Genomic DNA, 12,321 nt, shown 5'->3' with positions numbered 1-12,321 from the left:
GGCTTTCCCAGCTTCTAGATGCTACCCACATTTCGTGGTTCATGGCCTCTTTCCTTCATCTTCAAAGCCAGCAGCAGTGAGTGGAGTCTTTCCCATGCTTCTAATCTCTCCTGCCTCTCCTTCTATCTGGCATCTCTCAGTCCCCTGCCGGAAAAGTTCCCAGCTTTTAAGAGCTCATGTAACTAGATTGGCCCCACCTAATAATCCAGGATAATCTCCCCATCTCAAAATCCCTAACCTTAATCCCAAGCTTTTGTTTAGGTTTAGGACGTAGACATCTTTGAGAACCCTGACTCTGCCTAGCACAGGAGTTTCAATGTCCACTATAATATATTTAATTTCCAAGAACTCTTGGTTCCTTTTTTTAAAGATTTTAATTAATTAATTATTTATTAACGTTCTTAGTTTATTAATCCTCTCATGAAAAATCTGCACAATCACCACAGATAAAGCCACTCCTACTGTTGTCCAATCTCCAGCTCACTTTTTGCCAGCACCAGCACCGGCTTTTGCAGCCCCCCTGACTTTCTTTATTCTGTTCTTGCGTTCCTTTCACTGTTTTCTTGACGTCTTTTTCTTCTCATACAGGCCGTGTCTTGCAAGTCTATGTTTGGGTTCATTTTTCTTTGCATAATCCAAGGAATCATAAGTCATGCCAAAGCCAGTTGTCTTGCCACCACCAAAATGGGTTCTGAATCCAAATACAAATATGACATCTGGTGTGGTCTTGTACATTTTGGCTAGTTTTTCCCGAATTTCTGTCTTAGGTACTGTTGCCTTTCCAGGGTGAAGGGCACCAATGACCATCTGTTTCCGCCGAAGTAGTCTGTTGGTGATAGTTACTGTGTCGTTCATGATGGCGGCTGAGCTTCAAGAAGCCGGGGCAGTATTTTATTTATTTATTTGAGAGAGAGACAGATAGCTAGAGGGAGCACAAATGAGGGGGGAGAGGGAGAAGCAGGCTCCCCAGTGAGCAGGGAGCCCAACGTGGGGCTCGATACCGGGACCCTGGGATCATGACCTGAGCCGAAGGCAGACACTTAACCAACTGAGCCACCCAGGCACCCCTGTTCTTTTTTGTATAGCAGATTTTTGTTTCATGTTTGGGACATCTTTACTGCTCTCTCTGAATGTAATAATGATAGTTTAAAAAAAATGTTTGTTTTCTTTTCCCTGTGTAGTTTGTTTCTCGTAAGTTGCTTTTTTGTGTGTTTATTTTGGTCCCTATCTTCCATTGTGAAATTATCTGTTGGTTTGGGGCTGCCTGCTATGGGCATTAAGCAGCTGATTGGTCTCCCCGGGTTCCACAAGACTTGTAGGTCCTGGGTTTGAGGGTAAGGTGATCTGGCTTACTCAGTATCAACATTTTAGTTTTGTTTTGTTTTTCTTGGGTTGGTCAAGTTCTTGGGAGATGGATCTTTCAATCCCCTGCTTTCTAGGTATTCCTGCTCTTATAGGCCTGGCTGTCCACATTCTGGGAACCAAGGAAGGGGAAGGTAGGAAACCTTACCATTCATGACGTGAACAGCTAACGAATTATAGAGCAGAGCTGGGGAGGGAATTGACCTACCTAATTCCTTTTTAGGTAGACTTTCAACCAATCTTCCCGGTTTGAACTTTGCTTATTATACCCACAGATACCTGGTGCCAAGTCCTGTGGGTTTGGAAGCTCTGAGGTGGAATTAGGTTCTTCCTGGCTTTCCCCACTGCTAGCTTAGCAACCAGCTTTCTCAGATCTGTAATATCAATTATCATTATGTAATCTCTCAAATCCTCTTGGTCCTTATGGATTTATCCCTTTATTGTAATTTTAGTAGCATGGGGAGGAAGTAAGGATGAATGAATGTTTATTCACACCACTGAATTATGTACTTTAAAAGGGTGAACTTTATGGTAGGTAAATTATATCTCAAAAAAATAAAATTTTGAAGTCAACGAATGTGTGCCCTGTGCCATCTTTCTCCCAATGTGTGCCTCCTAATTTTAGAGGTGTGACTAGTGAGCCTGAGAAGCCCAGAATGGTGATGGTTTTAAGTGATTACTTTTAAGTGAGAGTTCAGCTACATCCACTCAGGTGTTCTGAGTGGTATCTGGCCTTGCAGAGTTGTGTTTTTGGTGACAGTGACACAGACTTTGGTTCCTCGGCCCTGACCTTGGGCACTTGCCATTCTAGCCTACATCATTTCTCCAAGAGGGGCACTGGTGCTCTGGAAAACTAACCATTCTTGCAGGGGGGAAATGGCCTGTGAGTCACTGAGTCAGAGGCCAGATGAAAAATGTGTGAACGTTGCTAGTCACTTCGTTATTAAACCTAGATATCATTGATACAGTTTATACCGTACAATAGTCTAAAGGATAGATGAACATATTTGAGAACAGTGATGGTGGACAGTCCAGGGCAAAAAGGGCTGTGGCCCCCCGTGCTTCCCTCACCACCCAGCTCCCATGATGTAATTCGATAAACACACAGAATTCGAAACGGCTTTAAAAAAATAAGGAAGAGTAAGTGGTCTATGGCTTTTCTTAACATAGCCCAAATCAATAAAGTGAGATCACTTTCTATTACCATTCAGGGATTTACACGTTTACCTTCCATTAGTATGAAGCACTCTTTCCTGCCAATACCCATTTTTACACATTTTAAAAGATGTTTATTTCATAATCACAGTCAGTCTTTTACATGGCTGAGAAGACAAGATGGTCATGATATTTTCTGAAGCAATTAAATATTAATTACCAGACATTAAATCAATATTTCTCCAAAACTTGTTTTTTATTTCTTGGGCTTCTGAATCCTCCCCCAGTATATGTATCTAGTTTACTTGCACAGTTCAAGCATTAAGAGTCTGTCTTTCTGCTGGAATATGATCCCTTTCTCAAAGTTGTGGTGTCATATGCCTTCAGTTATATGACTAATCAGGGAGCCAGAACTGCCCTTAGGAACACTTTGGATTGAGAGAGTTGGCAAATAAAAGAGGCCCCCATGAAGAATTTCAGATAAATAATGAATAATTTCTTTTAGTATAAAGAATTTAGTATAAAACATACTTGTAAGCATGTTACAAGTATTATAGGGGATATACTTATACTAACAATTATTTGCTGTTTATCTGAAATTCAAATTGAATGGGGTGTCCCATATCTTACCTGGCAACACTAGACCCAAGTGACTGGGGACTCCCTTACTGGGCCCTGGGCTTTAGAAACTGCCCACCAGTGCTTCAGCTCAGGGTAAGGAGTCCTTGGTGCCAAGTGGACATATCCTTCCACTCCTGCAACCTGTTTATAGACCATGCACTGTGTACCTGCAGCTTCAAAATCTCCCACCTAAACCTATGTTTCCAGGGCCTTTGGCCTTTTCCCCAAGACAGTCCTTTTGAGTTCAACCTAGTCCAGAGGTATGACCATGTGGTGGCTGATGGGAAAGTGTGGATAGAGAAGAGATATGTGGCTAAGCTCTCACACAGAGAAGCATGCCAGGCCCACATGGATATAGGACAGAGCCCTTTATGAAAAGACAGAGCCGGAAGAGAAAGTCAGGGCCCTGCATTTGTACCCTTACTCCAGGCCCCACAAGTGTGAAGAGTGGGTCTGCAGAGAGCATCTGACCACCCATACATTTTGTGGGCTTTCTGCTGGCTATCTGATGGGAAATGGCTACAATGAGGGCAGAGTGTAGAAGTTTCCACTTATAATGTAGAGCTTCTATTTCTATCCTTTCCAATATATTCATTTGCTTCAATTCATGTGCTTTTGGGCAAGTATAAATTTTACCAATGGATGGGTATTTGAAAAAAAAAACTTAAAAAAATTCACATCACCATTAACAAGAACACTATAAAGTGAATCTAGTGTCTCTTCTCTGTATAGAGTGAGCCTTTTAAGGGATGATTCAGCTAAATGCACCCAGGTGCTCTGTTGAATGGCTAGCTCTTCTCCAGAGATTCCTCAGAGTGCTAAAACATAAGCTCTGTTTATATCAGACGTAACACAGTGTGAGTTGTAAGTGCAGATTCTGTTTGTCAGGGAAAAAAAAAATTAAGTAGAAGGAAGACACAAGAGAAAAGCAGGCTTCTGTGGAAATATCATGTACTGGGTTGTTTATGGTACGAACAGTGCTTATTTAATCTCATAGAGAAAATTAAGTTAATATTTGCCTAAGGCTCAGGATTGCATGAACCCACCTATGTTGGTACAGGCCAGACAGGGATTTGTAAATGGCACATTGCATCAGTTAGGATTGCTTTTGGCTCCATGTAACAGGAAATCAACTAAAATGGCTTTAAAAAGTCAGGCACTTTTTTTAATCCTGTAAGAAGCAGCTCCACCATGCCATTGAAGACCCACGTTCTTTCTGCCTTTCTACTCTGCCATCCTTGCTTGTGGCGTTCTTCCTCATGCTTGCAAGATGGCTGCTGCCCTTCTAGGGAGGGTGAAGAGCAAAAGCAGACAAGCCTGTCTTCTTTTAAAGTGATTTCTTGAAGGTTCCAGCTAGCACACTTTGCTCATATCTCATTGGTCACTAATGTGTCAGAGCGCCATGACCAGCTGCAAGGGAGCCTGAAGTGACCAGTGTTTCAGCTGGACACGTTGCTACCCCAAACAATATCTGGGTTCTTTTAGGAAGGAAAATGGGAAAACTGAACATTGGTTAGGCTATTAGCCATCTCTGCCACAGATGTGAGCAAGCATATAAATTCTTCAAAAAAAAAAACAAAACAAAAAAACAAAACAACCAAGGTATTTTTTCCTTCCAACATACAATTAAAGTCATCTAGCAAATTAAATAGATACAAATGAATAAATACTATTTTCAACCAACACAGTTTTCAAGTGCCATTTATGTGTCTACAGCTTAGTCTCTACGTTGAGACATTATCTCTCCAGATTTTTATCTCTGTGCAATAGATCTAAACAGCAGTTAGTTAAAAATTCTTTACCACATTATAGAATTTTCTGCCAAAGCCAAAATTCACCTTACTGTTACATTTTAAAAATCATTTAAAAAAAAAAGCCTATTATTGCACCTCTTTGTTACAAACACTAGATTGTTAGTACATACAATATACCTTGTTTTAAAATTTAAACCTGAAAGCTGTGCTTAAAATGTTTATTAAATGCATGGTATAATTAAAGGGATGAGAAGATGACCGAAATGATCCTTGACCTTCTCTAGCTTATAAACTACCAGGCAGGAAGGAGCTGCCCTTGACTTACAGTGCAATGGCATGCAGGAAACGTGGAGTCGCCTCGGGTAACTACGGATAATTTTAAAGCATATTAATAAAAGCCTAGTGTGTGCGGAGTACCATATGCTATGCTGAGATGAAGGTCAAGCCAGAGTTTCCAGGTACGTAACACAAATGGAAGGTTGCCTCCACTCGCAGACCGACGGCTTATGAAATTGAGGTACCACCTCAGAAGGACATATTCAAAGTGGCTTCATGGAAAATGAGGCAATGCAAAAACCACTCTGAAAATAGAGGGCTGATCATAATAAATAACTGTATTATTACAGGAACTTCGAACTGTCTGTCGATCAGTGACTCTTAAGCCTCAAAATACATTCCTGATTTGTCACCGAAAAAAACCCGCACTGTCTGTGAAAAGAGATTCTTTGTAATTTCCCCCTTTGCTTGTTTTGCTCGTTATTGAAGCTATCAGAGGATGTTGTTTGGGCAGTAGGAAAAGAGCCATTGGCATTTCTAAGGAACCTTCCTGTGTTTTCTACTCAGTGAGTACACAAGAGCAGGTGCTCGCGGAGGCAGAGAAAGGGCATCTGCAATGCCTCAGAGGAAACTTTTGATATTATAAATAACTTGAGGGTGGGACGCCAACGCCAGCCGGGTCCGCGAGCCGTCCCCACGCAGCCTCCATGCTTGATTCCACCTCCTCGCCACCCGGCTCTTCGCTCCCGGCGGCGGAGTTCCTCCCGCGGCGAGCCGGCCGGCCCAGCCCTCCTGGCCGGGCACCGCCCGCCGCGCCGACGTGGCCCAGCGCACAGGTCGGCCGGGTCAGGTGGTTGGGTGACGCCCCGGGAAAGCGCTCCCCGCCGAGGGCGGGCGGCGCCGCCGCGCCCGACGCCTCCGGGGGAGGGGACTTCGCGGGAGTCGCGGGCGGAGGCGAGGAGGAGCGCGGCGCGGTGCGGAGCGGCGGGCGGGCGTGCGATCCGAGCGGGACGGGCTGCAGGCGGCGGAGGCAGGCGCAGAGGACGCGAGGCGGCGGGCGGGAGACATGGACCGCGGCGAGCAAGGTGAGGGCGCGGGGACGGCCGGCGCGGCGTCTCCGGGATGGGCGAGGGCGCGGGGTCGGACGCGGCGCTGGGCTGCGCGCGGCCCGGCGCCCGAGCAGGTGCACGGCGTCCCAGGCCGGCGGCCGAGCGGGAGCCGAGCCTTCTTCAAGTTGCATCTTCCGTATCGGGCTCTGGCATCCTGGTGGGGCCGAGCCGCAGGGAGCGGCTCCGGCGGGCGGAGCGGGCTGATGGGGCCGCGTGCGCGCGCGCGCCCGAGACAGAGTGTGTGTGTGTGTGTGTGTGTGTGTGTGTGTGTGTGTGTGTGTGTGTGTGTGTGTGTGTGTGAGAGAGAGAGAGAGAGAGAGAGAGAGAGAGATGCAGACAGAGACAGAGAGACAGAGGGAGAGAGACAGAGACGGGGGTGGGGAGGGAGAGAAGGAAAGAAGGTTCTGGGTGGCGGCGAAGGGGTTGGCGGCAGGCTCGCGGAGCCGGGGCTGCGGACCGTGATGCGCTTTGGGTAGAAGGCAGCCAGAAGGGAATACTGTACAGCTAGCTCTTGTAACTGGTGGAGACTGAGGAACTGACGACAGTGGGTCGTTTCTCCGTTCAGGATGGGAACATGACTCCGTCCCCCCACCCCTAATATTGAGACTTTTCTGCCCTCTTCTTGTTAACGTGGTTAGAATTCTTGGTGGTGTCTCATCCTATGGCGATGGTTTTGAACGTATATATGTAATATGAGAGGTGTCCCTAAATTATGTCCTGGTGTCTATGGGTTTATTTTGGGGGAAGGGAGCTTTTCATAGTAAGGGGCGTCTTTTACTCATCAAGATGAAACCCCATAGTCTCATTACTACTGCTTTGGATGCACTTGTTTCTGAAAACAGTATCTCAAGTGAAATTGTCTCCCCTAGAATTATTAAGAGAGATGTAAACAAGGGCATGGCTTAAAGATTTAAATATTAAATATTTAAATATTGCTTCATCTTTGTGACAATAAACCAGTAACTGTAATACAGGTGCGTGGCACGCTTTTTATTTTTATTTTTTTAAAGATTTTATTTATTAGAGAGAGAGAGGGCGCGCACACGAGCGGGGGCGGGGAGGGGTAGAGGAAGAGGGAGAAGCACACTCCCGCTGAACAGGGAGCCCTATGCTGGGCTGGGCTCGGCTCGGAGCTCCATCCCAGGACGCTGGGATCATGACCTGCTCCCAAGGCGGATGCTTAATCGACTGAGCACCCAGGCCCCCGCGTGGCACGCCTTTTAAAAGATACATAAATGATAAAAAAAAAAAAAAGTAACAATATTAAGGTAAATTGTAGGAAGTGGGGATACGAATTGCTTTTATTTTGAGTTCAAACACAACAGTTTTCATTTTTGCTTATTACTTTTTGCATTTAGCTTTATGTATACTTTTTATGTAAATGAAACCATATTCCATACATATTATTTTTTTTTTAAGGTTTTATTTATTTATTTGACAGAGAGAGAGATAGCCAGCGAGAGAGGGAACATAACCAGGGGGAGCGGGAGAGGAAGAAGCAGGCTCCCAGTGGAGCCTGGAGCCCCATGTGGGGCTCGATCCCAGTACTCTGGGATCAGGCCCTGAGCTGAAGGCAGATGTTTAATGGACTGAGCCACCCAGGCGCCCATTATTTTTATTTTACTTTTGATAAGTTGTAGGGATCTTTGGAACCTTTCAACCCTTCCTTTCTCCCCACCCCTCAAATTGATCTCACACTTAACATATGAGTGCTTATACTGTAAACATTATATACAATATGTAATTTATATTATATATGTATATATGTACAATAAATAATGTATCCTATATATATTATATACACACCCATGTTGTTTAGATTTTAAGCTTATTGAGGTTAGAAGCATGTACTTCATCTTTGTCCATGGTTGGGTAACATGGTGATTTGAACATGTAGATATTTAAATGTTTGAGTCAGAAGGCTTATCTCAGATCTTACATGTATTGTTAGGAGAAGGCCTAGGAGCCACCATGTAATGCGGTATTATTCTGTCTGTCTTGCAGTGAGGGTGTCCGGGCTGTCAAACGTGAGCATGCATATTTGCATCTGCCTTACATTGTCATATTTAACACGATGGTGATGTTAGAGTAGCTGTGGTTGGTACTTGACAAACTAGAGTAAATAGCTGTTTGACTAGGTGAATGGAGTGACTAATTTTATTAGAGTTGGTGTTCTAGTTCTAGTTTGGCTGGTGAGAATCACAGTCATCAGTGCTGATGGCACCTTGTGTGGTTTTTGTAGGACTAGTTTTTCATGCGTGTGTCTAAGACATATTTTGTAAGTTCTTTGGCTTATAAGAGGAGTCTTTCTGTTTCTAACTTTCAGATGTTTTCCTCGGGTAGTCGTGTTAGTTCTTGTTTTTAATTGTTATTCCTCGAGGGCAAGGGAAATCCATCCTCGTCAAGTGGGGAGTCTGGACACTCAGCTCAGAATGAAAGATGAGTCACCGGCCTTGGGAAGGTCAGCTGGCTCACTCAGCTTTGCTGTGTTGCAACCACGTGGCCTTTCCTTCTGCTTCTGGTTCCATCTGCCTATCTCTTTTGCATTTTCACCTATATGTTCCCATGGCACAGAGTAGGTGCTCAGAAGTGTTTGTGGACTGCCAAGGATGGAAAGGAAAAGTGACCACGAGCACCTTCCGGCTGTTGGAACCTCTGATGCCCTTCCTTGGTTCCCACTTACTCCCGTTCTTTTTCCCCTCATATTTTAAAGGAGCAGAACTCTGTGGTTAGGCAGAGAAAGTTGTTAATAAGGCTGTGTTGGACTGGGAGGGTAAGTTTACGTGGAAGGTCTTTGAGCTAGCAGAGTGGATGGCTCAGGCTTCATCAAATCCATAGTGAGACTTCTGGCTTAAAGGAAGAGGAATTCGGGATTGTAAACCTGCATGTTCACTACCAAACAATGTTGGCTGAAAGAAAGTTTATGAAACTCTGTGATTGTCTCTTGAATTGTGATTTTTGTAAAGTACTTAAAGCCACACAGGGACATTTTAGGATTTATCTAACTTACTTTTTAGTATGCATGGAGTTGCATTTGTCTGTCCCCCCCCCAAAAACCCCATAAACTCTAGATGTAAAATTAAATACCTTACTTCTTGTCTTAACTGTGTTTCTTTATTGAAAATGTGTCCTTGCACCTTCCTTATATGAAGTCGTCAAAGTCTGTTCTTTGCTACTGTTTTTATTTAATGGAGCTATAAAGTTTTAGAACAGTTTTCCTTGTGTTTTATAAGCTGTATTCTAATACTCTTCAGTATCTGGCTCAGATTCTTCTGTTTTCCCCACCTTCCCCTGTACCCAGACTTTGTACATGATATTCTGCTTATATTGGGAGCTCAGTCCACACAATTGATTTAAAACACCTTAAACAAATAAAGAAAAACATACCATAAAGTGCATAGTACCTCTCACGAGTTTCTCACCAGAAGCATAGCACATGGACCGTGTGTGGCGCTTCCTACTTTGAAAGTGTAGTGTGGCATGCTAACCAGAGCATACATGTGTAAAAAAACCCCTCCTGGCTGCCTTTTAGGGTGCAAATAAATGTTTATACTTGAGTAGTGTCTTATGTTAGCAATAACCTGTAGTTTAGCACTATATTGAAGTGGCAGTCACCTTAACCATTAGTGCATTTTATCTGTGTTTGAATTCACACACAACACACACACACACACACACACACACACACACACCCCAAAGCTTTTTTTTTTCAGGGAGAGAGGGAAGGCTGCTGCAGCCAACAACCTGGGAGAGGAGAAGGCTGCAAGAAAAGTAACACAATGATAGGTCTCTGTAATTTCAGCATTGTAATTATGCCTTTGAAATAATAGAGTGGTGAGAGGTCACTTCTTTAAAAGTAAAACAAATGTAGAGACGAACGGATAAAGCTATGGAGGGTCTGCTCACAGATGTCAGGAACTGACCCACCCCAGTTCTCGGTTTCTTTAGCCAAGTCCCGCTTTCGGTACCGTGCTGATGTCTTTGTCGTTGGAATTCACGTCCTGCATTTATTTTATGCAGCGCCCTGCCCGGTCTCTAGGGCACAAGCTGAGTGGTAGGAGGGGTTGTGATCTCTCAGCAGGATCTCAAAATGGAATAATCTATGCACACAATAAAAGCAGATATACTCCCAGTGTGAAACCAAAAAGAACAGCAAAATCCCATGAATTTCTGTGCTTCTAATCCTTTTGTTGTAGGCGGGGTTCATTATTTCTGTTTTAATTGTTGTCTGATGCAAAGTCTTTCCCAGATTTTATTTGCATATGGTACAGAAACCATAATCTTAGCAATATATTTTTATTAGAAAAATATCCAAGGGATCAAATGATTTAGTGTTTAGTTGAAGTTAAAAAAATGTTTAAATTAAAAATACATTTTGGTAGCTGTGAATCATTTTTCATTTTAGAAAAATCAGAAAATACAGAGAAAAAGAAAAAATCACCTGTAATCCTACTTTGAAAAATCATTATTAGCATATTGGTTTATATGCATCCATACATCTGTCTATCCTTTTAAACAAGTCACAAAATAATTTCTTATTGAATATTTCATTTTATAACTCCTTTTTAAAATTTTTTTAAGCTTTTAAATATATTTAAGTGATCTCTGTACCCTACATGGGGCTCAAACTCACGACCCCAAGATCAAGAGTCACGTGCTCTTCTGATTGAGCCAGCCAGACACCCCTTATAACTCCCCCTTTTTTTTAAAAAAGATTTTATTTGTTTGTTTGTCAGAGAGTGAGAGAGCGCGGGAGAAGGAGATTCCCTGCTGAGCAGGGAGCCCAGTGTGGGGCTCAATCCTGGGACTCTGGGATCCTGACCTGAGCTGAAGGCAGAAGCTTAACCCACTGAGCGACTGAACGCCTAGGCGTCCTGTTAGAACTCCTTTTGAGAAAAAAAAAAAAAAAGCTCAATATATTTTAAAAATATACTTTTCTAACATCATTTTGACTACTGTGACCAGGTAATTAATGCATATGCTTAAAATTCAAACGGACTAAAAAGTTGCAGAATGTAAATCTTCCTCCAGTTCCTGTCTCAGTTGGGGGAGGGGTTATTTCCCGAGGATAGCAAGGCTGCCCTTGTAGCAGTTTCTTCTCTTTCCATCCAGAGAGATTCTATGCATGTAGGTATCCATACACTTATATTTGAATATATGTGTATGTGGGTATATATATTAACTGTAGCATACAAATCGTTTAGCCTCTGACTTCTCCATTTAAATACAATATATGTTTTAGAGATTATTCAGCATAGTGTTATATAGAGCTGCTTCATTTTAATGACTGTCTGTAGGTGTACCGTGTTATGTATCATAATTGGTGATATTTGACTTGTTCCCTATTGATGGCCATGTAGGTTTCCCCTGATATGTTGCTTTTAAAACAAATCTGCCGCAAATGAATTTGTATGCAAGTCATTCGATAAATGTGCCAGTATGTCTGTAGGAAGGATTCTTAGAAGAATATGACTGTTCAGTTTGGATAGTGCAAAATCCTGCTGGGTAGAAGTGATGCCAGTTCGACTCCCCCAGCAGTGTGTGGGCATCTGCTTCCCTCCATCATTGGCCTAGGTGTTGTCACACTTTCTCATCTCTGCTTGTCCTATACGGGAAGAGGGGTTTCTTAGCATATGTTTTATTATATATATATTGTAATATGAAGGTGGTTTGGTAAGTTTAAGATCTGTATTTCATTTTCTGTGAAATGTCAGATCATATAGTTTGCCCAGTTTCTGTTTTGTTCTTTTTTCCCCTCGATTTGCAGAATGTAGCCCTCTGTCCACGACATGAATTGCTAATGTATTTTTTTTTCCTTGTTTGTCTTTACTCTTTTGACTTGGTAGTGATTTTTTTTTCCAAGTAGAAATACTAATTGATGGCTGTTTTCGTTTTTTAGCTTCTAGCTTTTGTATCATTCTTAGAAATGCCATCCTCACTCTGAGTTTCTGTTTTTATGGTTTTGTTTTTCACGTTTAAATCTTTCATCCATCTGGAGTTTATTTTGATAAAAAGTATCAGGTATGACTCTTAACCCCCCCCCC

The 12,321-nt window shown here is 42.9% G+C and overlaps 1 protein-coding gene and 1 pseudogene across 1 annotated transcript in view; one reads left to right on the top strand and one right to left on the bottom strand.

Annotated features, from left to right (window-relative positions):
* Window positions 1-465: 465 nt before the first annotated feature.
* On the bottom strand, window positions 466-855 carry LOC103661368 (annotated as a pseudogene).
* Window positions 856-6,038: 5,183 nt separating this feature from the next.
* The window catches only part of TPD52 (tumor protein D52), a 98,504-nt gene continuing 92,221 nt past the window's right edge, over window positions 6,039-12,321 (top strand). The window contains exon 1 of the mRNA XM_040626184.1: window positions 6,039-6,253. Coding sequence (XP_040482118.1) covers window positions 6,235-6,253 — 19 coding nt within the window. The 5' untranslated portion in view covers window positions 6,039-6,234. The remainder of the gene's footprint in view (window positions 6,254-12,321) is intronic.

Source organism: Ursus maritimus, unplaced genomic scaffold (assembly GCF_017311325.1).
Source record: "Ursus maritimus isolate PB19 unplaced genomic scaffold, ASM1731132v1 scaffold_9, whole genome shotgun sequence".
In the NCBI taxonomy this organism is placed as follows: domain Eukaryota; kingdom Metazoa; phylum Chordata; class Mammalia; order Carnivora; family Ursidae; genus Ursus; species Ursus maritimus.
The sequence above is the reverse complement of the archived record's forward strand: the minus strand, read 5'-3'. Positions and strand labels throughout refer to the sequence as shown.